This window comes from Acartia tonsa, chromosome 11, assembly GCF_053477335.1.
Source record: "Acartia tonsa isolate MP-2025a chromosome 11, ASM5347733v1, whole genome shotgun sequence".
Classification (NCBI taxonomy): domain Eukaryota; kingdom Metazoa; phylum Arthropoda; class Copepoda; order Calanoida; family Acartiidae; genus Acartia; species Acartia tonsa.
The window spans coordinates 15561890-15589430 of record NC_137270.1 but is presented as its reverse complement, the minus strand read 5'-3'; the positions used below and the strand labels follow the sequence as shown (position 1 = coordinate 15589430).

At 33.9% G+C, this 27541-nt stretch overlaps 2 protein-coding genes across 3 annotated transcripts; both read right to left on the bottom strand.

The window, feature by feature from the left end:
- Positions 1-343: 343 nt before the first annotated feature.
- Positions 344-19033, bottom strand: LOC145332156 (uncharacterized). The gene is made up of 29 exons (XM_080177106.1): positions 18872-19033; positions 18269-18416; positions 17594-17872; positions 16341-17339; positions 15824-15990; positions 15333-15510; positions 14791-14941; positions 14202-14314; positions 13659-13796; positions 13133-13229; positions 11840-11940; positions 11325-11382; positions 10642-10763; positions 10113-10244; positions 9070-9165; positions 8634-8734; positions 8207-8286; positions 7692-7785; positions 7135-7248; positions 6216-6329; positions 5654-5797; positions 5303-5456; positions 4639-4747; positions 4304-4415; positions 3269-3371; positions 2712-2946; positions 2437-2504; positions 1926-1999; positions 344-717 (listed from the first exon to the last, which is right to left on the bottom strand). Exons 1-29 carry the CDS (start codon positions 18958-18960, stop codon positions 582-584), a joined length of 4506 nt encoding a protein of 1501 aa, XP_080033232.1. The 5' UTR covers positions 18961-19033; the 3' UTR covers positions 344-581.
- On the bottom strand, positions 19025-26245 carry LOC145332158 (uncharacterized). 2 transcript variants are annotated; one of them, XM_080177107.1, is made up of 12 exons: positions 26120-26245; positions 25088-25216; positions 24560-24635; positions 24052-24161; positions 23589-23774; positions 22837-23001; positions 22127-22214; positions 21537-21654; positions 20914-21067; positions 20299-20398; positions 19567-19859; positions 19025-19234 (listed from the first exon to the last, which is right to left on the bottom strand). In XM_080177107.1, the coding sequence occupies exons 1-11, from the start codon at positions 26168-26170 to the stop codon at positions 19801-19803; spliced, it is 1236 nt and encodes a 411-aa protein (XP_080033233.1). In that variant the 5' UTR covers positions 26171-26245; the 3' UTR covers positions 19025-19234; positions 19567-19800. The 2 variants fall into 2 exon arrangements, with proteins under 2 accessions (XP_080033233.1, XP_080033234.1); XM_080177108.1 differs by having other exon boundaries at positions 24052-24162; positions 24564-24635.
- Positions 26246-27541: the final 1296 nt, after the last annotated feature.

The following is a 27541-nucleotide window of genomic DNA, read 5'->3' as shown; positions in this document are numbered from 1 at the left end:
TTGAAAGCGTAAAAGAAATTGAAAAATAAAGGGATGTAAATATTACATATCTTCATGTCATGCAATTAATAAATTAGACATTTTTTCGACATTGTACAATAAATGATAAAATCTGAACATTAAATCAGGTTTTGTTGAAAAAATAACAGAATATAAACAACTTTCATTTGAATTAACACTTTTAAATTCAAGACGACTTTGTTAAATTAATGATGCAGGGGTGTATATTCTGCACAAGATTTTTTTTTTTTCCCCTGCTACAAATTTTTTTTATTTTTTTTCCCCCCTAGATTTTTCTTAAAAAGTAGGGGGGGAAATAGAAAAATTTTTAAAGAATTCTATATTTTATTTATTTTATCCCTCCTACCACACATTTTTTAGTTTTTTTTTAACCAAGGAGGGGGGCGAAATGGAAAAAATGTTTTCAGTTTTCTTAATTTTTAAATTTTTTTTCCCTCCAACCACTTATTTTTTATTTCCCCCCCCCCCCCCTGAGCCGGGGATCCCATGCAGAATATACACCCCTGTAATGATGACATTCTGAAGATTAAAGACGACCTATTGAAGATGGATAACGACATTTAAACTTGAACTTTAACATCCTCCATTACAATTTCCTCCCCCTCCACTTCTTGTCCCACCCCCTCCTCCTCATCCTCTATCTCTTCCCCCTCCCCTTCCTCTCCCTCTTCCTCGGCATCGTTGATCATGAACATCCTAGAACAAATAGTATATAATATTTCTCGTATTCATTCGAATCCGGTGGATAGGAACCGGTTCTCATCCATACGAAAAAACTATGGTTAGCATCGTATTATATCCAGCTTTCTACGAATATAAAAATGTACAATCATAAGATTATAACCAGTTTTTTAGCCCGTGCCTTCGGCACCTCGGGGCTAAAAAAAACTGGTATTAATCTTATAATTGTACATTCTATATCCACGGAAAGCTGTTTATAATACGATGCGAGAAATAACTATTATCTCTTTCCGCGGAAAGTAAAATGCCAAATTATAATCAAAACACATTTTTTTTATGATTCTCTTCTACTTAACTATAGATGTTGTAACGTTTCGTTAACTCATCATTTTTCTAATACATTCAATACGCTGGGATATCGAGGGATAAAAAAATAAACTGATTTACATTCCCATTGATGATAAACAAAACCACCTCTTCTATAGTTAAAAATTATCAGTTAAAAAGTTTGGGAACAACCAATCTAAATTCAATAAAAGTATCCGTAATTTTGAGCCAACGAATAGAATAGAGCGGTTAAATACTTTGGGTACTGGTGCAACTTACAGTCTAATATCACCTCCCTCACTGCATAATAGTAAAGTAGATACAATATCTGTACTTACCTAACTCCGCCCTCCTTATGATGATCCTGGACCTGTATGAAAACATCTGGACTTACCTCACTCCGCTCTCATGATGATGGTCGTGGACCTGTATGAAAACATCTGAACTTACCTGACTCCGCCCTCCTGATAATGATCCTGGACCTGTATAAAACAATTGGACTTACCTGACTCCGCCCTTTTGATGATGATCCTGGACCTGTATGAAAACATCTGAACTTACCTGACTCCGCCCTCCTTATGATGATCCTGGACCTGTATGAAAACATCTGAACTTACCTGACTCCGCCCTCCTGATAAAGATCCTGGACCTGTATAAAACAATTGGACTTACCTGACTCCGCCCTTTTGATGATGATCCTGGACCTGTATGAAAACATCTGGACTTACATGACTCCGCCCTCCTTATGATGATCCTGGACCTGTATGAAAACATCTGTACTTACCTGACTCCGCCCTACTGATGATGATCCTGGACCTGTATGAAAACATCTGTACTTACCTGACTCCGCCCTCCCGATGATGATCCTGGACCTGCATTAAAACATCTGGTCTTACCTTACTCCTCCCTCCTGATGATGATCCTGGACCTGTATGAAAACTCCGTCCTCTGTCTGAACGCTCTTATACATCTAAACATAATAAACATATGAGTAAAATAAAATTTTGACATAATTTAAACTACCATGTTTATTTGATGTTTAATTGAATTTTAGAGTGTTAATTTTATTAAAATAATTTAGTTATAATGTTGGGATAACACGCCGTAATGAAAGGGTTATTGTATCGATTAAATTATATAAGAGTGGGGCCCTTCTGTATCTTTAAATTTGTTTAAAAAAAGGAGTGTGGGGGGGGGGGAGGTGTTAGTTTTTCGTGTGTTTATGTTTTACATTATGACGGATTAGGTTAGGTTATATTGGGTACAGGGTAGCCAACAGGGATAGTGCATAAGGAAATAAAATTACACTCGCCATATTTTCAATTAATTTCAAACATAAGGGGGGGGGGGGGAGTCCATGCTAACTAGACACATTGAGAGGAAGCACCATGTATACAATATTCTTACCGGATCAAGTACAGATTCTTCGACCAATGACTCCGCTCCCTCTGTCAGATGCAATGATGCTCCATGTTCTTAATTTAAAAATGAAATATATCAATAAAACTTTATTATATGTATGTGGTGTAATCAATTCATTCCCATTAAATTCAGCGCTTAGTCAAGCAATTGTCCTTAGCATGTGTAAATAACATAAATTTTAAGAATAAGTAGATTAGGTATAGAAATGTTTCAAGCCAATAGAATGATTTTAACATTTAAGTCCAGAAAGAGCTATATACCTGCATCGATAAATTCCATGGGAAATCCGCGATTAGAAACTCTATGCCTACTACCCGCTTGTGTCTGCAAGCTGGCTGCTACACTGGCCGCCTGGCTGTTTTCTAGCTGCTGCTGCTGAATCTGCCGTTTCTTCTCGTTCACTTCCTTCCTCTTTCTTCGTTCCTCTTTGTGTGCCTTGCTGTTCCATTTTATTTTCATACCGTAATGCACAGCATTCTTATGTCTAGTCATGTCCTACAATAATAAAATATTTAATTACAAAATACAACCACTAAGGCCTCTAATGGCACTGAAGGCAAAGGGGGAGGAGGGATTCGACCCCACATCACCACATTTTCAATTTTAGTTTTAAAAAGAATTTTTTAGAGTGAGGTTATTTTTTTCTCTTAAGAGAGTAGTGGTATCCTTCACCAAAAAAATTAGAAACCTTTCCAGGACCTATGAGAACCTACAATGTAAAGGAGAACCATATTATTTAGGTAGTTCACCCAGACAGACAAACACACAAAACATCCTATTACTGAAAAATTATAAAAATCTTGTAAATGTAACAAACCTTCATATCAGCGAATCTTTTACCACAGAGATCACAAGGAAAGTTTCTAACACCAAGATGTACAGTCACACGGTGACGGTTCAGATCAAATTTTCTCTTAAATCTTAACAGAAACAAATTTGTTCATCACTTGAAAATAATGTTTACTGATTAAGAGTTAAACGAATACTAATATAAGCTATTGGCCCGGGGTTAAATTGATGAGTTCTAACAAATGAAAAAGGGGTGTAAGATAAATGATATAAAAACAAGTTTTTTCTATCTTGTATGCTTAGGTATTATTTAATTGTATTGAAAAGCGAGAGGAATAGGCCAGTTGTATGAAATCTAATCATTCTCACAATTGTTAAATTGAAAAAAGTTAGAATTTTTGGATTGGTTGGTAGGTAAAAACCTTATTTTTAATATTCAAAACAAGGGAGGGGGAAGGGGTATTTTACAATCCGCTCTGGACCCTTACCTTGCCAGGCCAATACCTACGGGGCCTCCTTGTTCTCAGTTTTCCCTTCTCTTGTTTGGGAATTTAATAACACAGTATGCACAAAGGACGTTCAAGCTTTTTTTGAGGGGGGGGGGGAGGAATTTCAAAGGTGTGAGGGTGGTAATCTAATGTATTTCTAAAGGGATAGGGTACCAAATAATTCCACGGTCGTAGCGTCTTGCGTCATATTGGAAGGGTGACGCAAATTTCAGATCTCAAAATTAACTATTTTTCTCTATAAGATAAAAGCGATGCTTGCTAGATAATCTAATTCGCTATAATATAAAGATCAATTTTTCTCAAATCGTTAAATCTGGGGTCTGAAATTTGCGTCACCCTTCCAACCTGACGCAAGAAGCATAACCGCTACGACCGTAGCATTATTTTGTCCACTATCTTTTAAAAGGGGGTAAAACGAGGGGTTTCAAAGTTTCAAACACTCCATTACACCCACCCTTGGACGTCTGTTTGCACCATTTTAAAATTCTTATAAATATGAGTATCTACTCGGTGGCAATGGCAATGCACCAGTATAACGTAAACTTGACACGTACCTTTTACCACAATCAGGACAGGGGAATTCCGGTAGTTCTGAGTGAACCATTCTCACATGGAGGTCTAGCCTGGTCACAGGTTTCTCACATAGTGGACAGATAGTTCGGACACCTACAAAAATAGATTTATTATTACTTGGATGTAGTTACACCAGATTATTATGTTATCTAATAAAATGAAACTTGTAGCTGGCTAATGATACCCCACATCCAACCCTTTTACCCCCATCACATCCCCTTAAAAACTAGAGTAATCAGAAGGCCATTGCCCCCATCCTCCCTGATAAAATACATTCACACTCCGGCACTGTAGTTCCAATTATTTAAGAAGTTACCTAAGTGAATAGCTTCTCTATGAAACTCTAATCCCTTCTTGTTATCAAATCCTTTGCCACAGTCCTGACACTCATACAGCTTCTTCTTTACCCAACCAAGGTGATGCACCTACAAAATAGAAATCCTATAATATAAAGGGGTAAGGTTTTTTTTTTGTCTAAAACTTAAGATTTTGATGACTACTGAACCGATTGAGTTCTCCAATTAGTGGTTTCAGGCTGTCTTAATTTACGACTTAAATCTTTGGATGGTTTCAAGCTATTTTTTCAATCCTCGAGTACAGTACCTTTAGATACTAGTAGCGCAGCAACTAGTATACTATATTCCTTTAAGTATAGGTAACTAATACTTTGCTACGGATCCGAAAATTTAAAATAAATGTATTTGTGGAAACTTTCTATGAAGCCATTTAGTAGTAGGAACTTAATAAGTTTTTTTGTCCATGGATAGGACAATGGACAATAAATTGAGGTTAGACCCCAAGAATAATCAACAAAATAACTCCTTCTGTAGATAAAATTGTTAGTATAAAAGTTTGGGCATTGCCTGTTTTATCCAACTATTCAAGATTTTTCAAATTACCCAAGAGAAATACCAAAACTTAAGATTATGATACCAGTATAATTTACAGTCCAATAACCTCCTTGTAAAAAAAACAAATACCTTGATATGAACTGTGCAAGTTGTCTTGTGTTTAAACTTTCTCTCACAGACGGGACAAACCACGGTGAAGTCTGCATCTCTGTCAGGATCGTCTGGCTCCAGGTCCACAGGTTTGAACTCCTCCAGCTCGGGATGCACTTCAGTACGATGCTTTCTACAAACAACAAGAATGGTGATATGACAGGGACAGTCGAACCTCCAATTAACATCTGAGATCTTGTACAGATAATGAATTATAAAATAACAAGGATACCAAAAGAAGTTTTTTTAGGACAATCACTACTCGTTAAGTTGAAGTTCTTGAAAGTAAATTCACTTCATTGGTGAGTATAAGTTTTAGTCTATAATTACCTAAGGGCGCCTCTGCTATCAAATATAGCATTGCAGTCACCCATCCCACATGGCAGCCTGGGCTGTTCTCCGTGCTCTCTCCTCACATGCTCAGATAGTTCGTCCATAGAGTTGAAGAAGGTGTCACAACCCAAATGTTTACATCTAAATAAATTTTAGTTTTAATAAATGAATTTCTAAATCTAATTTTTATCAGAAAAAATAGTAATATTGGACAATAAACGTTAAACTAACATTCCCATAATCCCCCCCCCCCCAAAAAAAAATTTCCAAACTCAACTTTATAAGTATTTTTGTATAAAGAAGCATGAACAATTGATAGACCGACATAAAAATGCGCAAAGGTCATAGGAATCTTCAATAAAAATTTCAAATGTCAGTCTTAAATAGCAGCAAAGAAAAACATAATTCCCCCAAAAACGTAACAGAAAGAAAAAAAAAGGAAGTTGTATAGAATCTTTGTACTACAAAAAGTTAGTATTAAGAATAGTTTGATATTTAACATTACATAGGAAATTCAGAATCTTTCTTTTAAAAAATGCACGAATTTAATTAAACATACCTAACAACGACAAGTTCAGTGGTGAGAACCAACTTGTTGACTGTCCTATCTGGGTTGTGCTTCATGTCCTTGTGGTTGGACAGACTGGCTACGAACACGTTACATTCGGGACACCTGCCGTAAAAAATAGTCAATAATGATTCCTGTAACAGTTAGGTACAATTAAGAATGCTTTTTAAAACAATTTTTAATGGAACAAAATTATTCAGTTGACTTGAATGTTGGCAATGCTGATTCCCAGGATGACTAGGTACAATGTTATATGCGAAGCATGTCAACAATCATGTCTTAAAATGTAAGTATGTCCTTTTTACTAAGTATAGTAGTCTCACGTCGAGCAATTTTATGGAATTTTCGTTCTAGCTTTTGAATAATTTTGAAGATTGAATGCGTTTTTACTCTACATATGCTAATGTTCGTTTGTCAGGCCGTCTAAAATAGTAAGCTTCACTTAACGAATGGTTCCATCCCTTTTTATGAATAAAAATATTAGGGTTGGCAATCCGTATCCGAATCCGGGATCCGGAATCCACCCAATTTTAGGTCAATTTTGGAATCCGAATCCGGAATCCGTTTTTTCATAGCGGATTCGGATTCTTAATTGGTAGGCTAAACTTAGCGCCTTGAGTTTTTTCTTTCAACTCTCCCTTTTTTAAGGCAAAGATAATCATCATCATATATAAAATCTTTTAAAGTCTGGTTCGATTCTCGGAAGTGAATTATAGAGAACACCAAGAACATTAATTTTAAGGACATTTAAATTTTTTAATTTAAAAAAAAAAGCCTTTTAAAATATTGCTAGAATCCGAATCCGGAATCCGCCATTTTTTTTTGGACGGATTCTTGTAAGAATCCGAATCCGGTTCAAAAATTTGACGGATTGCCATCCCTAAAAAATATTTAGGATTAAACAAGTTACCTGTATTTAGCAGTGACTATTTTTTCTTGATTATGAATATACTTCATATGAGAACTCAATATCTTTACATATAGTCCACAGTCGGGACACTCGTATTTATGATCGTTTACATTCCTGAAAAAAAGTAAATACAGTGCACAGTTACGCAAAAGTTTTTTTTATCGCATCGTATTATAGACTGCTTTCCGCGGACATTAAAATTTAAAATTTATAAGATTAAAACAAAACCAATTTTATCATTTTTTTTTGTATTCGTGAAAAACTGTCTATAATACAATTCTATACATCAATGACACGTGGTTCTAATCCAGTGGATATTAATCGGATCAAAGCCATACTGGAATAGTTATCGCATCGTATTATAAAAAGCTTTCCGCGGATACAATTTTTACAATTATAAGATTAAAACCAGTTTTTTTAGCCCCGAGACGGTTTTGTGTTTTCTGTATCTTCCCCCTCCTTCGAATGCAGAGCCCCTAGATGCAAAAGCTCAGTCGCTAGTTGATAAATATTAACATAAGCTATTGGGCACATGACCCAGTAACCAAAGTTTTTACCTGACTATTCTGGCTCTTGGTATTTGTTCATTTTCCTCGTCACTAGAATCTATTGGCATGTTGTAATATTTCTCTGGCTCAATGGGTTTTCGTCCTAAAAATAATATTTCATATAAGCTTTAGTAAGGATGGGACATTGAGATGTAAATTACGTAGGTAGGTAGGTAAGTAACCAAAACTTTATTTGAACCTGATCTTATTCATTTTAAGAACTTTAAACACATTTTTATTGGATAGGTAGTGTCCAAACATTTCATCTAATAGTTTTAATCTTCAGAAGGGATAATTTTGTTTGTCAAATTACAAAGTAGGAAAATTGCGATATTTTAATATTCAAAGTTCAAACAAGTTTTGTCCATAAAAGAATATTAATTCAGCCTTAGGAAGGAAAGCAGTCTTGTCATAAGTAAGGAATTTTGAATAGTCTGTTGTAAAAAATCTTGATAAAAGGCTAGCTTCTGCCATTTTCGAGATCTTATTGTTTTTGTTTATAAATATTATTAAAATTAACTAACCTAAAAGTTCAGTCTCTTGGGCAATAAGATCAATATTTCGCTTCCTCTTCGAGAGATCACAGTCCACGTTTTTATGTGTCCTTAAAAATATTTGATTTAATTTCTGAAACTTTTTCTTAATCTCTTACTATTATATTTTTCATCTGTAACTGTTTTACTAGGTAACTATTTATAACGCCCTTAGATGCTCTGACCTAAGGTTAGCTTGTGTACAACATTGTGTATTACAAAGATCATAAGAGTAACTGTATCACTTTCTATCTGTCTCTCTATCTTTCTAGGTATCTAATTATCTTTCTATACTAGTGACCTAAGGTTAGCTTGTGTACAACTTTGTGTATTACAAAGATCATAAGAGTTACTAGAATCACTTTCTATCTGTCTATCTATTGTTCTATATATCTAATTATCTATCCATACTACTGACCTAAGGTTAGCCTGTGTACAACATTGTGTATTACAAAGATCACAAAGGGTAACTTTGTTGGATATGTGAATACGTAGGTAGTGCTCGGATACAAAACATTTCTAAAAAAGAAAAAAAATATCAATTAGTTTATTTAGACGTACAAAATCCGGGAAACGACTAGAAAAATATACACAAAATACAACTTTTTTTTGGTAATCTCATTATTTTTTTCCTTTTCCGTTATTTTAAAGTAAATAATAGAATCAATTTTCTACCATGTAGTTTTTAAAATGGCAAGACTTGAAAATGATGCTCTTTTGATTTATGCTTCCTTTATGTATTTAATATTTTCATCAATATAAGTATTGAATTAAAAACTACGACAATTGGCAAAGATAAACAATATAAATTAAGATCAACTCAACTCATATTTAAACTAATATCTTCAGTTTACCTTACAATTTGGACAAGCTACAGCTCTGTTGGTAGATTCTTTTTCGAACTGGGCCAATATATCTTCTATTGTGTCTCCTTCAAAAGTGTTCTTTTCCTAAAATATATGATTCTACATTTATGTCATAAAAATTACACCTTTTTAAATATATTTTTATAATACTACCTAGTAACTAAACTATACTCCTAGATGCTTTTAAGGAACACTTGTGTGAAGAAAAGATAGGTCGACACTTCACTTTCAATTTTATTTAAAAAAAAAAAAAATTCCGGGTTATAAACCTTCCCATGACCTTTGAGTAGCTTCATTGTAAAGGAGAACCATATCGGTCTAGCGGTTTTCAATCTTCAGCTACAGACAAACATCCTATTACTTTTATATAAGGATCGGGTAATCAAAGTAAAACTCTCGCAAAAAATGCATCCTATTATTAAGTAGAATAATATCCTAGTAACTAGGCGTTATATAAGTAAGATCTAACTATTTATATCTATCTATCTGTTCTTTATTTACCTCTAATGGATTCCTATTAAGCCTGCTTAGTAAGAGATATAAGTTTTCCGGAATTTTAATGTAGGGAGTAGATTTGAAATCTGCATCAAATTTTAAGGATTTTTTATAAAATTCGTTTTTTGTATAATTCTTTATCTAAAAGCGGAAATACATTTTAAGTTAATTAATTTTGACCAATAGGATAGTTGGATTTTAAACTACCTGCGCTCTAATTGGTTGAATGATGTATGACATCCAATCAGAGCTCAGATTTTTTAAATCCACCAATCACGGATGCCAAAATTAATTAACTTAATTTGTATTTCCGCTTTTAGATAAAGAATTATACAAAAAATGAATTTTATAAAAAATCCTTAAAATTTGATGCAGATTTCAAATCTACTCCCTACATTAAAATTCCGGAAAACTTATATCTCTTACTGCTTAGAGTAAGATGCAAACAATAAAGATCTATCTTCTGTATATCTATATATCTGTATAAATGAAATACCTAACTGAGCTGTCTATTCATCTATCTATCATTTTATTACCTCTAATGGAATCCTATTAAGTCTGCTAAGTGTGAGATCCGTATGATCCAGGTCCACGTCACTGCCATCATCATCAACTATGACAGTGAACTCTCTGTCCTCAAACTCACTGTCAGTATCAGAATCTCCATCCTACAATACGATAATAGTTATATCCCACAGCCATCATATGGATCTTACACCAGATAATTCGTGTACTCTTATAAAATGAAACAACTTGTAGCGGGCTAAAAAAAACAATCTCCCCATCCATTATTTTACCCCATCCCCACTCCTCCTACTTGGTGAACGAACTGACTAAAAATGATGTCCACTTATCCACCTAAATTGACGACAATTTTTCCCTTGTCATAATACCCACGTACATTCTATATCTATTCAGTCAGTGTAACTTTTTAATAGCAAAATATTTTTCATTTACTTTTTTTCTTTCTTTTTAGGTATTATCTATTTATAACCCACTTTGTCCTTTTGTCTGTCCAGATTTTATTTGTGCTTCTGTTAGATACCTTGAAAAAAAATAGTTCACCTTTTCCATAAAAACAATAGTATCTCCATTTTCATCCACAATTTGAATATTTCTGTCCATGTTTTTAGATCCTCTGATTTCTTCTGAGGAATGAATTGTTTTGATTGATCCAGGTCCATCTCCTAGAAAAGGTATAGTATAGAGGTAATTCTGCACTGATTAGCCATACCAAAAAAACATGTATGTTAAACTATGCTTGTTTTATTTTCATTCAAAGTCATGTGATCAATTTAAATTTTTAAAGAGATAAATATAGCATTAATAACAATTTAGCTAGCAAGCATAGAGGAGGGATATGATTAGAAAATAGAACAAAACCACCCTAATACATTGTTGAAACACTTCTAGTTTCGCACTAAAAAATAAAATTAGAAAAAGTACCCAAAGTTTTTAAGTTAATGTAAAGGATACATATCGGTGCTATAAACCCTATATATAAGAAACAGGATCAAGGTCTGTCTGTCTCGAAGGCTTTTGCTTACCGCTGAACCGAAATAGTTCACCTGAACAGTGTAATGTCACATAGGTCCTGGAATGTGTTTTAACTATTTGGGGGATGGTTTCACAACCATCCTAAGAGAAATCGCCCCTAGGAAAAATACCCCCCCCCCCCCTCCCCTCGCTTTTAAGTGCCCCTAGAGATCTCTAGGGGCGAAGTGACTAGTGAATAATAATTTTCTTACCAGTTTCAATTATTGTTATTTTATCAATCTCGTTCTTTGGTTCTCTGCGCGTCAAGTCCTTAAAAAAGATAGAAATTCTTTTAGAGAAACGGAGAAATTCCAGGGATATTAAGGGATAAGACAATGGATAGAAATATAATTCAAATGCATTCCCAACGATGATGAACAATATAACCCCTTTTATATAATAAATGTTTAGGTTGATGGGTTTGGACACTGCTATTTTGAACCAACCAATCAAGATCTAATAAAAGTTCCCAAAGTTTTTAAGCCAACAAATGAGAGACCTCGCTGATAAAACTTTGAATACCAGTATATTAAACCGTCCAATGTCCCCTTCCTCACTGAGATTATATAAAATTATTGGTTTATACCTATAAGTTTCAACTGCGTAAAGATAAACAACAGTTTTTTTTTGGCATGCAATATTTATAAGACCCCATAAAGTTCTACTAAATGATAAAAAAAAATTACCGTTGGAAATTTGAAAAAAAAATTTAAAGTAGAAATCTTACCTCAATCTTTCTGAATACAATTTGATTTCCCTGTTCGTCAGTAACCACCTCCCCCAATTCCCCCCTCTCCAACCCACCTCCGCTACTTACTTCACCAACTTCTAAAAAAAAAATAATTATCAGCTATACTTGGTTTCAGGGCTGTATATTCTGCACAATATTTATTTTTTTCCCTGCTACAAATTTTTTTTTCCCCCTCTATCTATTTTTTTTCACCAAGTAGGGGGGAAAATGGAAAAATATTTAAAGAACTCTATATTTTTTTTTTTTTTCCCCAGCCACATATTTTCATTTTTTACCCCCCCCCCCCCTGAGCAGGGTCAATTTTGCAGAATATACACCCCTGTTTGGTTTTCAAAACTATTCTCGACTAATGGTTATATTATTACTCGAATCTTACGCCGAATTTTCTTGTACTCTAATAAAGTGAAACATGTAACTGGCTAACCCCCGTCCAACCCCTTTAACCGAAAATTTGTATAATTATTAAAAGCGAAGCTTTTCTATAATTATTAAAAGCGAAGCTTTTCTATAATTAGGGTCGGTCCGTCCGTCCGTCCGTACGTCCGTCCGTACGTCCGTAACGGATAGCTTTTTTCGTTAATTTAGGCATGTTAGAATTGTCCTATCGATTTAAAATTTTGCATGGTGATTCCTTTAATAGTTAGGTACGATTTAGAAAGCGTAGCAACTCTATAATCATCACCAAAATGTCCGTACGTCCATTTTAAACATGTTGATTTTTTTACTTTTTTAACAACAAATTTTTATGTGATCTAATCATCCGATTGATCTGATTTTTGGTATATTGATTCCTGGGACAACAAAGTATAATGTAATAAGCAAAGCAACTCTATAATCAAGTCCTAGAAATGTAAGTATGTCCATAAACATTATCCTGAATCAAGCAGTTTTTCAACACATTTTACTTACAATTTTGCTTTGACTCTTATACATTTATATTATGATTATTCAGTTCTGACACTATATAAGTGTTAATGTCCGTTTGTCCTACTGTTTAAGTGCTTCGCTTTTATGGATGTTGTCATCCTTGTTTTGTTCAAAATTATTATTGAAAATGAAAAAATAAAAATCTAGAATAGGTATAAAAACAATATCTGGTAATTCTTTAAAAAACCCTATAGCGTTTAACTTAAGAGATGTCCCCCTAAAACGTTTATCTCATAGAGGGTTTGTCGCACTCGAACATTAGTCGGTGTACCGAAATAAAGTTGATAATGCATAATCTAAACTCCATTATCCTATCCCTGTATCCTAATAAATAATGTTTACCTCCTTCCACTTCTTCCTCCCTTATAACCTGCTGGTGCAGGTCCTGGTGGCCTCCAGCTGGACCTGACACTTCTCCGTCAGATGTCAACTCAATGTTCTACAGAAAAACAAAGTATTTTGTAAAATTTTGATGGGGGTAAAATAAGGGTTTAAAAGTTTTAGGAGGGTAAACACCCCTTAACCGCCACCCTTGGACGATTATGCATAAAATATCATAGCGAATTTTATACCAAATGTTCAGTTTTCATAAGAGAGAAAGAGAGAAGAAGATAGATAGATATAATGGAACTTTGAAAAAGTAATATTATTTACATGACTTGCTATATTATCGAAAAATAACTGCAAATGGTTTTTAGAACAGAAATACATACCTTGTTATAGAATAGCTTCGCTACCGACAACCAATCAAAATTATTAAGAGTCTCCAAAGTTGTTAAGCCAACGGATAAGTAAACGATATTATAAAACTTTGGGGACTAGTGTAATAAACAGCCCAATGTACCCTCCCTCCCTGGTTTCCTGATACCTGTGTTTGGATAACCTCCAGGTTCTGAACCTCAGTGCCATCCTCTCCGACCACCACCAGGATTTGCTGGCTGTCTTCGTCAACATTCTCCAGAAACTCAACCTCCTCAACCGCCATTACGTTATGCTGGGGTGAGTCCTAAGGCGATAACAAAGTTATCATACATTTAAGCTTATGCTTTTTCAAATGAAAAAGACACAAACATAATAGAACGACTTGGATCAATCCTAATATGAAAGAAACAGAATGTCTTTCTGTGTGTAGTAAAGAATCACTATAACCGCTGAACCAATATGGTTATTCTTTACTGTGAAACTTCTCATAGGTCTATGCAAAATTTTTACTATTTAGGGGGAGGGTACAACCACTCTCACCTAGAAGAAAATGCATCCATGAAAAAAAAATTCAGACTTTATCTTTTTAAAACTAAAATTGAATTGGGGGTATCTACTCCTCTCCCCTCCCCCCTTCCTTTACTTTTTTTTACCTTAGAGGCCCTAGGATCGTAGCCTGTAGTGTTATTATATATTGACTATTAAATACCTGTTTATCGTCTTGGTATTGTGTTTGGTTTCTGATTATAATAGTGGCTGCGCCTTCTTGGTGCTGTTGTTCTTGTTCCATTATATCTGGTATCACAGCCTCATGAGAGTCAACTTCAAGGATAATGTAAGTTAGTTATTTGATAGCTAGCCTGCTAGGTAGGTTGCTATTAAATTATTTAGGGTTGCTATTAAAAGGAAAATCCGTCAACACTTGATTGAATACCAGGTACAACATGAGTGAAATATAATATTCCCAAAAAAGACAACATAAGTTGCCTTTTTTGAAAATTCTTTACTGTTTTTTTGTGTGATTGATTATTGGCACATGGGCTATTTTTTTTATGTTTCAGTGAAATCAAGGCCCATTAGACGAAATCAGCCAATTCAATCACGTATATTTTTAATTGTGTGTATCTTTGTTTGTACGGGTCTGTGCGTGTGTGTGTTAATGCGGGTCTCTTAACAGCGGTGTGTAAGAATCAAGTAAACAAAGGCGTAAAATATAATATTAATTAGGCAAGCTTAGGTTAATCAGTGCAGAAAACTCTATTTATAAAGTAGTTGCGTTACTAATAAATCAACTGTACCTGTAACTAGAGTCTCTTCAATGCATTTAGCCAGCGCATCCATAGGCTTGTCCTTGTTACTGTCAACAGTCGTAACTTGGATAGTGTTATCCCCAGCTAATGTGGTGGTTATTATTGACTCAGGACCGATAACGTGTTCACTTGCTATAACCTAAGAAAACATAGTTATGGCAGGAGTTCCTTAATAGGCCACCCTAATTAATGGCACTCTCATATGAATGAGGAGCATGGACAAGTGCTATCAAATCATGATATTAGTTGTTTAATATATAGATTCCTAACTTTCTACAAATCTCATCCTTTACAACCTCAGGGCATCTCAGGGAAGGTTGTGTGATTACAATATGACAAATTGCAACAGCATTTGTCAAACAAGTGCACCGTCTCCCAGCCGCTACACTGAGGGACTTGAACTTGGTTTCTCCCAACCGCTACACTATAGGATACCTCAACCAATCACTTTTCTTACAACAAGCAGATGTGCTACGTTTAAGGCCAGAGATGCGGATTGCAAGAGCTTCTAGGATAAAAATAAACTTTACCTCTGCCGCCTCTGTCACAACAATCATTTTGGGTGTTTGTTGCTGTTGTTTAGCTTTAGGAGTTGTGTTCATTACAATTCTCTCTATCCTTGTTGCCGGAGACGTGCTAGTTGTCTGTCCTTGTCTTGGGGGTGTCACCTGGCTAACTGTTTCGTCCAAGGGCGCTTTTGTTATCATTCTAAATAATCATAACTTCAAATATTTTAATTAAAGAATATTTCACCGACATGGAAGATGTTGCTAATAGTTATTTGTATTGTATTACAGACAGCTTTACGCGGATATTAAAATGAAAAAGATTTAAACCAGTTTTGTTTTGTTAGCCCCTAGGGGCGGAAGGTCTGGGCTAACAAAACTGGTAATAGGTAATATGATTTTTATTTTGTTATTCGTAGAAATTTGTATGTTATACGATGCTATGCATGATTTTTCGGTATGGCTGAGAACCGGTTTAAAATTCAGAGGATATTAAATCTCAAGTTTTATTTTACCTGATGGGTCTTTCATTGCCAACCTTCCTGACAGGTAGTGGATGTGCCTTGTTCTTGTGCGGCTCTGGAACTGTTACTATTTTCTGTACAGTCATACCAGCCTTCTGTCTAGGTGTCTGGGCATTTATCTGGGAGGGTTTACGGCCCCTGCGGGCTGGTGTTCCATCCTAGAAACAGATGAAATTATGCAGAAATATTCAAATCCGCTGCAGGGGGGCTTATACCATCTAAACCTAACTTAAACGCATAAATAATAAACAAACAAAAAAAACCTACCCCCATATTTTCAATTTATTGAAAATAAAATAATGTTTGTTGTGTTTCTGTGCATAACAAGGCATTTATAGGTAAATGCCCAAAGTTGTTATTGTATTAAATTATGTTAAATTGACGCTAATATTACAAAAAAAAAACAGTTATATTCATGTGGAAAATATGGGATTGCGAGCAATTAGGAATCCCTAATAAATTGGGGAAAAAATTGGCGTTTTATCAAAAAAGCTGGCAAAATACTGACCTTGACACTAATATCAGGTCCAAGATTTCTAGCAATAGTATTCATAGCAGCAATACTAAGCTTATCATCACTTGTCCTCACCTCCTCCACAGATATTCCAACCTCCATATTATCCTCGAGATGGTCCGGCCCAATGTCGGATTTCAGTGGTGATTGTGCGCTTATTGCGATCTTTGTCGGGCTTGTTTGCAGTGCTGCTCGCGGGCTTAGGCTGCCAGCAGCCGCTATTCGCGGACTTGAGCTGCCAGCAGCTGCAACACGTGGACTTGTTACACGTGAAGGACTTGAGCTACCTGCCCCGCGGGGGCTCAACACACGTACAACTGTTCCCGGGCTGCCACGTGGACTTCCGGGTGCCTTGATAATAGCAACGGTTGCAGTACCTCTTGGGCTGCCGGGAGATTTAACAATTGCTGCTGAGCCGCTGCCAGCACCACGCGGACTAGCAGGCGCTTTAATAATTGCTATGTTGTTACCACCACGTGGACTTAGAGGCGAGGCTATTTTCATAATTGCGGAACTGCCGGCACCGCGTGGACTAGTTAAAACCGGTCTAGGACTGGCGGGAGCCGCTTTAGGGCTTCCAGGAGCTGGTCTTGGACTACCTGGAGCCACCGCAGCTACTATGTGCGTACTAATAACAATATTGTTGGCTGGCTGCGGTGTTGACACCTTTTCTACATCTGCTTTATTCGAAACAGGTAAAGATGTCTTTGAAACAGTCAAATCAGAAGATCCACTCAGGAAATTTATAACTCCCATTGACTTGGAACTTTCAGGTAGTGCAGTAGATTTAGAACTAGTTGTATTACCAGCTTCCTGGCTTTTAGCTTGGCCCATTGGGATAGGTTTAACAGCGGCGGCTGTAACAGCTGCGCAAGTCTTGGCAGCTGCAACAGGAAGAGGAGTTATTTTAGTCTGCCCATGTAGAAGGATGGGTGTAGTAACAGGTTCAATGATGAGTTCTTGTCTTTCAACAGAAACGTCCTCTGGTTCCTCCTAAACAATAACAATGTCAACTTTAAGCTCCATTTATTGATACTAGCGGCTACGCCCCTAGAGTCCTAAAGAACCTTTCGAGAAAGGGGGTAAGTCGAACTCTTTACTTATCATTTTAGTTTGAGAAAGTAGCAAATATTAAGAGGAAGGTGCGATTTCTTTTGTAATCTTATTTACCATCATTTGGGTGTATAATAATTTATCGTCCATAGTCTTATCACTTTAAATTTTAAAAAAATTGCAAAATTACTAACCTTAATAACAATGGGCCTAGGGATATCCTTGACATCAAAGCCATGGCATATTTCTATATCCTCATCATCCAAAAAGATCTTTTTATTCTCCTTCACTTTTTCAGGTTCTACAACAGACGCAACAGCGGCAACAGCTTCCTCGAGTTTGGCCCGTTTCCTGGATTTTGTCTTTTCAGCGACGGCGGAGGCTTCTGTCCGTTTGTTTGCAGGTTCTTTTTGCTGTCTGGTTGGTTTTGTGGGTTCATTCTTGCCAGCTTTTGGGGTTTGCACACGGACAACCTGGAGTGTAAAATAAAATGAATGGTCTAAAAAAAAATTTGTCTGTACCTTGAGATTTTGGTAATTACTGAACTGGTGGAGTTGTTATTTTTTATGTAAGCTTCACATTGTTTGTTACCCAGCTTTTTTTCAGTTATGTAAACTTGGGTATTTTAATTACTATTTTTAAAAGATAAATCATCCAAAATTAAATATAAGACAATTAAGTTAAAAACAAGGTAACTAAAATCTAATACAGTAAGAATTTAGGAAAGAAATTGGACGGAAGTTTTTAGACACATAAAGAAAATTCCTGCGCTGTATAAAATATTTTTACTAGAATTTAGTAATGATTTAATGAACCTGGGTTTTTATTCAATTTTGAATAAGTTAACCAGTACATAATTATCCAAGTACCTGTATATTCTCAATTGTTTCTTCATCATCCGGTGTAACCTCTATAGACGACTCTGGAATGTCTGACTCATGGAACCCAAAACATGGGGAGAGGGGCGGTGACACGGCCTGGTCCATGTCACTGTAACTGCTGATAAGGTCAACACCACTGAAAAAAATACTTTTGAATTTATTTTAATGAGCAGTCAACAGCATAACCCGCGAATGATAGGTTCGAATCTCGGCCGAACACCGCGTCATAATTAAAGACGTTAAAAAAAGTTCCAACAGCGGTCATGTGCGCGACTTAAATAGAGTTAGAGGAAATGCCTTGGTGCAACTAACTAACTAGTAAGCACAGTAAGGACTTGCAATCAATGGGTTGGTTGTCTTAAGGGGGATTGACGAAATTATTGTCATAATTATAATAAGGCAAGATTTAATTCAGAGCAACACAAAAAAAGATCTTGTTGTGTATCCCGTCCTCTATAGGCTAATCACTAAACAGCTGACAGCTTACTATGACCAATAACAGTAACTTTTAAAATGTATTTAAAGGGAAATTTTATATTACAAAAAAAACCCAAGTAGGTAGGTATAACAATTTGAAGAAAAAAATTATACCTTGGAACTTCGTTTTCTGTATACCCATGGAAAGGCGACATGGGGGGTGATAGGTCCGATTCCTCCATTTTAGAGAAAAGATACTGCATTAACTACAGTAGGTAATAAATAACTCAATAATATTTTTTTTTCATCAAATGATCATATTATCAATCTGAAACTTAGAAAGCTACACATAAATAGAGAATATTTACATATTTAGAAACATCTCTAAGGCTTTTTGTAAAATTGTAACATAGAGAATTCATAATACATGTGTAATAGTGATAAAAATTAAATTACATAGAACAAATTATTTCTAATATCGAAAGATTTAAGATTAATTTAAAATACAGGTACTGTAAAAGATTTGTAATAAAAAAACTATGATTTTTAACAAATTTAAAGGGAGGGGGCGCTTGTGATACTTTTTGAAACCAAAACTACAGAAATTCAACTTAAAAATAGTTACAGCACTGAAATTTGGAATGACAGTCGCTTTAAAGAGGTACAATGTGGAACTGTTAAGAAAAGTTGGTGAAACCGCCGCTACCGCCGTTTCTCGCCAAAAAAAAGTCCACCGCCGTTTCTTCACAGTTCCACATTGTACCTCTTTAAAGCAACTGCCATACCAAATTTCAGTGCTGTAACTCCATTTTTTAGTTGAGTTCCTTTGATTTTTAGTTTTGGTTTCAAAAAGTGTCACAACCGCCTACCCCTTTTAAGTACATTGTTAATGTAAATTTTATAGGTGGCAGTTTTCATTTTATAAACAGGCAAAAAGGTAAAAAAAAAGAGCCTGTAAAATGCACATTGAGGCCTTATTTATATTTTTGTGGATTGCTTTGAGGAAAAAACACATATTTTTTTTGGCAAAGTCAACACATCCATAATATAATAGGGGATAAAAATTATCCATTTTCTTTAAAAATCTAATGCCTTAAAAAGATTTACTCGTTCATTTTATGTTCTTCCATTCCCGCTAGAGGGTCTATCCGCGTATCCATGCCTTTGGTAAAACATGCGCTGTTTTTTAAATGCCTTTATTACAGTCCTAAATGGACAGATATTAATAAACAACAATTGTGTGTATTAATATCTTTAATACTTTATGCCAAAAAAGGAATAGTTACAAATAAAAAGTAGTGAAAAAGGAGTTAAGCCCAAATGGAAGTTTCCTTAATAACACTTATGTACCACAAAAGAACTTTTATGTAAAAAGAGAACAGTAAAAAAAGGCTTATTTTATGATAGGTAAAGGTTAGAAAAACCCCCAAGGGATAAACCAAGTATAGGGTTGTGTGCAGCAAGGGAAGAAAATACACGATTTTTAAAAATAAAAAACGGGAAGAATGGTTTCAATGTGTCCAAAAAAAGGTTTGAATAAAATACCGCTACAAGTATTTAGAAACTATGTAGGTATAATTTTTCTAGAAGCGCATGTTTGCCTGTGGTAGGATCTAAACCAGACGCGTCCATTCGTTGTTCTTCTAGTTTAGGCTCTGCTGTAGGTACATGCATTTCAGACCCCATCTGTTGCTCATTTACCTAACATTGAGGAACAGTTATTATTAACAGCTTTCCGCGGAGTTTAAAATGAAAAATTTTAAGATTAGTTCCAGTTTTGTTGGCCTGGCCTTTAGGGTTTAATTTAACGATTTTTATTTTATTAATCGTGGATTTTCCTGAACCGCTTCTAATCCAGCGGTTATTAATCGGGTTAAAGCCATACTTGAAAATTATCTTTTGAATTTGACAATCATTGAACATTTGAATAACAAAAAACTTTTAATTTCCCACAACAATTTTTGATTTAATGATGATAAAAATAACCCTTCTGTAGATTAAAAGTATTGTTGGAAAAGTTAGGACACTTCTTGATTGACCAACTATCAATATTTAATTAAAGTACCCAAAGTTTTCAGCCAACAAATGAGATACCTAGCTTATTTTTAAAAACTTTGGGCACCGGAATATTTTACAGTCTAATACATTGTTTAAATAAAACTTAAGATTATTCTACTTCTTAAATTTTAAAAGTCAAACTATAAATAATATTTTACCTTAGGTTTAGTGCCTTCACTGAAGTTCTTAATAATGCCATGTTTTCTAATATAATGGGCTTTCAGTGACCGTTTTCTCACACATTGTGACGGACAGAGCTCGCATTGGAATGGCTTCACTGACGCATGTGTCATTTTGTGCTCTTCCAAGTCACTAAAAAAATAAAAGATAAATATCAAAGGCACTTCTCAGCTATAGTACTTAATAAATCCAAAATCTATATAGTTGTTTGATATCAAACTTAAAATAGCTTGTGTCTTTTCATTTCCTACAAGAAATTGTAAGCTTTTAAAGCAAAGTTCATAAAACAGTCTAAATATTAATCTTTTAATTAAGAGGAGTTAGTAGAACTGTATTATTCAGGGATAAGACAATGGAGATAAATTGTTATAAATCTCCAACAATGATAAACAAAATTACCCCATCTGTTGGATAAAACAATAGGTTGAAAAGTTTGAACACTTCTAGGTTGGAACCAACCAATCAAAATTTAATTAAAGTGCCTAAAGTTTTCGATTCAACAAATAAGATAACATGGTTATAAAACTTATAGGTACCAGTGTAATTTACAGTCCAATGTCCCCTTCCTCCCTGATTAATATAGCAACAGAGAAATACTTACGCCATTGTTCTAAAAGATCTCGGCTTGACGCATTCATCACAGCTAAAAGGTTTGTCTTCATTATGCGTATTCATATGACGCACTAAATATTGACGCTTCTTAAATGTTGAACCACACTATTTGAAAGTTTGTTTTAATTAGTATATATAAATTGTTTTCATTATTGATTCCTAGGACAACAAGATACAATATCTAAAGCGAAATATCTTTATAATCAAGATTAAGAAAATGAAAATAAATTAAAATATATCCTCCATATTAAAAAAACAAAATTACCCCTTTTTAGATTAAAATTATTTCAATAAAGTTTGGACACTTCTAGATTGAAAACAACCAATCAAATACAATAAAGATATACAAAGTTTATAAGCCGACCAATAAGATGGCGTGTTTATAAAACGTTTTATAAAAATGTGATTTACAGTTCAATATCCATTTCTTAAAAGCATAGGCACGTTTTATTGCTATCACAATGAAAAATGTGTATACATCATAGGTAGGTATTGAAGATCTTGTAAAAAAAACCCTCATGGAATTACCCCATTAAGTTTCTCTTTAGTGTTAAAATAAAATGACAAACAAACTTTCCTGTTCGCATGCAAAATTTTTGCCCGTTGTATGAACAAATTTCACGTGGCGTTGCAGGTATATCTCATTGGCAAAAGTTTTACCGCATTGCTGAAATTATAAAAAAAAAATATCATTAACAGAGAATTTAAGGGGTTCCGATTTGATAAACAAGAGTTTGGACAATGCTAGTTTGATCTAACCAATCCAAAATTATAATATCCTAAGTTTTTAACCAAATGAGAGAACATGTCTATTATAATAAAACTTTGGGTACCAAGTTCAATGTCCCTACTTTCCCAGGCAGCAGCTACATTATAATTGTGGCCTGTTAGTATGTCCGCTCGTAGTAAATATGTTTTTGCTCGACTTTCATATTTTTAAAAAGGCCGAAAGCTTATTATGCTCAGCTCATTGATATAACTATTACCTAACTACCCTATCTATTTCGACCCTCACTAAATCAAATATATTTTTGTTTAAGGTGCAATTTATCATTTTATATTTCACTAGTTATATTCTTTCCCAATAACTTACAGACATTCTTTAAAAATGACGGAGAAAAAAAATAGTTATTTATCGCATCGTATTATAGTCAGCTTTCCGCGGATATCAAAATAATATTTGTAGAAAATTGTCTGTAATACGATGCTATACAGAATTTTTCAGCATGGCTGGTTCTAATCCAGTGTATATTAATCGGTTTTGAAGCCATACAGGAACAGCAACTTACATCACATTCTTGAGGCGTACTGTTTTCCATCCCGATACCATGGACCATTTTCTTGTGTATCAACACATACTCCTTGGTTGTCAATTGTTTGCCACAGATATCACAGCAGAATAGTTTCACTTTTGTGTGCTTTTGTACATGGTGCTTCAGATGGTACAGTGTTCTAGTAGAAAATAAGATATACTTATTAGGATTAAGGTATAGTCAACAAGTGAAATAAATCTAAAATGATATTTGGGGTCAGATAAAAAGGACGTCAATTACCACTAAGTGTTGCCCCCCAAAGGGGTAGCTGCACGAAATGCATTTAAACATGAATTTAGTGAACTGCTCTATATTTTTTCCTCTTTAATGGTTTTAACAACATTAACAAGGCATATAATTGAAATAATTTTAATTTTCTACGATGTAGTTTGAAAAATATAAAGACTGGAAAATCGTATTCTTGTGATATATCCAATCTATAATGCTGACTTATTGTCACAAATACATCATGAAGACTATTTAGTGATGTCTTATTGTTAGTTATTCATTGTAATACAAAATTATATATGTTTGATGGTATACTTCTAAATTATGCTTAAAATAATTTTTCTGAAATGCACTTCATGCAACTATCCCTTTGATAAAAATCAAGCAACGGGTTCGTGTTTTTTTCTTCTTTTTTATCTTAACATTTGTTATGACAAAACTTATGGAAGGGCTTTCTAAACTAAAATATGTGCTGTATTAATAAATCTCTTTTCTTCCCTGAAATATTTCCCACAATACGTGCATCTCAATTCTTCATGATCAAAATTAGCCTGATGTTCTAAATATCTTTGGAAGGTTAAAAATTTGCTCTTGCAAATTGTGCAAAGGTAATAGGTTTTGTCTTCGTGTAGGATTGTTTGGACAGAGTTTGGGTCTATGTCGGGTGGTGGCTTTTTCTTGGCTCTGCAACATTATCCAAATCAATTCATAATTTTTAAGTAGATATATTGTTAGGTTTTATATTTGAATATCAATAATTAGCGGCTGCACCCCTTGCAATAATATACTCTAGATCCATTTAAATATATACCTACATAATATATTGTAAGATATTTTGATTAAAACAAAAAGCCCGTATAATTTTTTGTTGGCATAAGCCGATTTAACGCACCCATACAAAAAGTTGAAAGATGTCTTCTTCCATAATTCAATTCATATAAAAAATTAATTTGGTAAATTCCTTTTACAAGTGCCAGTCACGGGTTTGGTTTTCTTTTCTTCGGGTTCGTCAAATTCTTCAAATTTAAAATCTTCGTCATTTAAATCATCAACATCCTCATGGTCATCATTAACTGTCAGAACAACAGCATTTTAAACAATCATTATATAATAGTGTGAGAATGTTTAATATTATTATTCTTTCTTATTAGCTGGACAAAATACCTATTTTTTTAATATTTTATCTAATGCCGTAACTGGACCTTTTACAAGATTTTTATGGAAACCTCCTAACTACCTATTTTCAATTTACACAAAAACTTTATTGCTATCCCCTGTAGGAGGCTATAACCCTGCTGGGATATTCTAACTTTTACTTAACCTAACATAAAGTGATAATCAAAACTACGATTAACAAAAAGTTACATTTTGTGGTCAAGATGCCAAATAAGGGAAACCACATCAACATCAGTTTATCTCCCTCTCACAAAAACACATCTAAATATAGTTGTATAATGTTGAAAATGCTCGCCATCATCATCAAAACTTGCATTGCTCTCTTCTTTGATTTGTTTTATATCTTTAGAGTCACCATTTGTTTCAAAATCCTAAAATACAGCAACTATTAGATATGTAAAACAGGTACATGGATTTGTTGGTTATCAATAGATGATGTCATGGATATAAGACTTGCCCAAATAGATTCATTAAAAAAATATTACCTACAACAAATTCCTTGTAAAAGATCATGCAATGAAATAAGTTCATTCTTAAATAAAAATTAAGGAAATGCGTAAAGAGACAAATATTTGTCTTGGCGCTAACTTCAGAAAGATGGCGGTGGATTCAAGTTGTTCCAACTTTAAAATAGGAGTGGTCAGCTCTTGCCAATGAAATTTGTTGGTCTAAGATGTCAAATCAATGGTTAGGGGAATCAACAATAGAAAAATCAGACCTCAATCTTTTACAGCATTGAAGAATTGCTTTTGTTAACTTACTTTTATCAGACGGACTAAGGTCTATTTAATGAGTAGCTACGATACGAAAATAATATACCCACCTTTGGATCTTTGTGATTTTTAAGAGAAATATGGGATAAAGAGTTGGATAGGAGAGATCTGATTAGGTTCAAATTTTCTAAAACAATTTCTGGTGGTTCATCTGTCACGTAATTGAAAATTGCTTCCACCTAAATAAGTAAATTAGTTTTATTAAAAGCGAAGCTTTTCTATAATTAGGGTCGGTTCGTCCGTCCGTAACGGATAGCTTTTTTCGTTAATTTAGGCATGTTAGAATTGTCCTATCGAATTCAAATTTTGCATGGTGATTCCTTTAATAGTTAGGTACGATTTAGTAAGCGTAGCAACTCTATAAGTATCACCAAAATGTCCGCACGTACCAACATGTTGATTTTTTTACTTTTTTAACAACAAATTGTTATGTGATCTGATTTTTGGTATATTGATTCCTGGGACAACAAAGTATAATGTAATAAGCGAAGCAACTCTATAATCAAGTCCTAAAAATGTAAGTATGTCCATAAACATTATCCTGAATCAAGCAGTTTTTCAACAAATTTACTTACAATTTTGCTTTGACTCTTATACATATATATCATGATTATTCAGTTCTGACACTATACAAGTGTTAATGTCCGTTTGTCCTACCGTTTCAGTGCTTCGCTTTTATGGATGTTGTCATCCTTGTTTTTCAATACAAATCTTAGGTATTGATTTTAGTTTACCATTAGAAAACATCCATATTATCAGTCTCATTAAGGTATCGTTTTCAAGTAGGATCTTTTTAAAAGCTTGTATAACAAGTCACACTGTCAATAAAATTTGCTCATATACAATGTCAGTTATGACTATCTACTTAGGACATTTATTATCATTGTTATGTGTTTGTCGATGCTAATTTAATGCAATCACTGTGTAAAGTTAGGATTCCCAAAAAAGGTTTATTTAAGTAGCGCAGTAATTTAACAACACATAAATGATTTTAGATTTTACTTTGTCTTTAGAGAATTCTAGATTCTAGGGGCATAACATTAGTATGGCTATAAAGTTGCTACATTTCTAATAACATTTACCTTAGTTTCAAACTCCATCAAGTCACTAGTTAAATGTGTTAAACAGTCCATTCTTCAATGGGTAGTTGTATATTATGTGTGATAAAACATTAATTATATAAAACTAAGCTTTGCTTGTGTTCTTCTGAAATAAAAAATAATGAAATATAAATTGTAAGGTTTAGAAGCTTCATTTAGCACCCAGGATGGAGGTTCTAGGCTATTTTAAGTAGAAAATTAAATAGTATTTGCATAGGCTTCGAACTATTTTTATAATCAATCCTTTTCCTAACGAATACATAGGCCCTAAATGCTTTAGGGGCGTAGACATGCGTTCAAATTTAAATAAAAAATATTAAATACATTAAAAGTATAAAAAATTATTTAGTTAGAATAATTGAGAAATAATAAAATTCTAAAATATTTGACATATATTCTTCACGTGGTCATTTTTGTAAAATAACAATACTAAAAACATAAATCTTACTAATAAAACTATCACAATTAGCACTTTTAAAGACAAATTTAAGGCATTTTTTGATATAATAGGTAAATAAATAAATAAATTTTCATTTGTTATGAATTTAAAGGGTCTATGCTCACATACCGCGCTTCCCTCTGTTAGCCCGCACAAAATGACGCGGCAGCCATTTAATAAGGCTGTTAGTAAACCAACAATAAATTGGAAATAAATAAAATAATAAAAGGGAAGATATATTTTCTCTGCTATAAATTTTCCCCTTCTAAATGAGGTGCACAACAGGGAGTAAGGGAGGGGACAATGGATCGAATATTAAATTTTTAGGAGTCTTAGACTTTAGGTACTGGCTTAAAGGAAATGTGCAAGAATTTAGCAGGTTCTGACTGACTTTGGGTGCTAGCGCATCAAATGCCACTAACTGGCAATGTTAGTTTTAAATATAGCAGACGATTATCAATAAACTTAATTTGTTATAAGATGGCTGGTTTAAAAAAAGTTTTCTCCTGAAAATATAATTTCATAGATAAAAACTTTATTTAGATATTTGTGTAATAAACAATCTAAGAACCCTTATTATTATATGTTGTTATGGAGCTATGGGTTGAACAGGTTCCAGGGACGATTTTTCTAGTAATTAATTACAGAATGGTTACATCTGTCTGACGTGCTGATAATCTAATTTTCAAATGAATGCTTTTTTTCTTGGAACTTTTTTCTTATTTTTGTTTTAATTTAAAAAATCGAAAAATCTATGTAAAAGTGAAAAAGCGAAAATGTGAAAAAAGAAGATTTAGAGTAATGTGATGTTCGACTATTGGCTTTAAGAAATAATACTTTTCTAGACAATTTTAATAAATTAACAAAAGATAAAAAGATGTGGAAAGAATAACTTTATTTTAAACCTTTTTAATGCAAAATTCAATATCAAAATATTACAAGTGGCATAAATTTTTCTAAATTTT

Bases quoted from the DNA above. Each gene is read 5' to 3' on its own strand.
- LOC145332158 (XM_080177107.1), bottom strand. From the start codon at position 26,170: ATGGACTGTTTAACACATTTAACTAGTGACTTGATGGAGTTTGAAACT. The intron at 23,002-23,588 runs AGGGAAGAAAAG...TTATTTTCTACT, and splicing joins CGTATTGTGGGAAATATTTC to AGAACACTGTACCATCTGAA. The intron at 21,655-22,126 runs AGGAAAGTTTGT...AAACTTTCAAAT, and splicing joins CAAAAATTTTGCATGCGAAC to AGTGTGGTTCAACATTTAAG.
- LOC145332156 (XM_080177106.1), bottom strand. From the start codon at position 18,960: ATGCAGTATCTTTTCTCTAAAATGGAGGAATCGGACCTATCACCCCCC. The intron at 8,287-8,633 runs GTCAGTAGTATG...AATATTTTTAAG, and splicing joins TGTACACAGGCTAACCTTAG to GACACATAAAAACGTGGACT. The intron at 5,457-5,653 runs GTAATTATAGAC...TGTTGTTTGTAG, and splicing joins GATAGCAGAGGCGCCCTTAG to AAAGCATCGTACTGAAGTGC.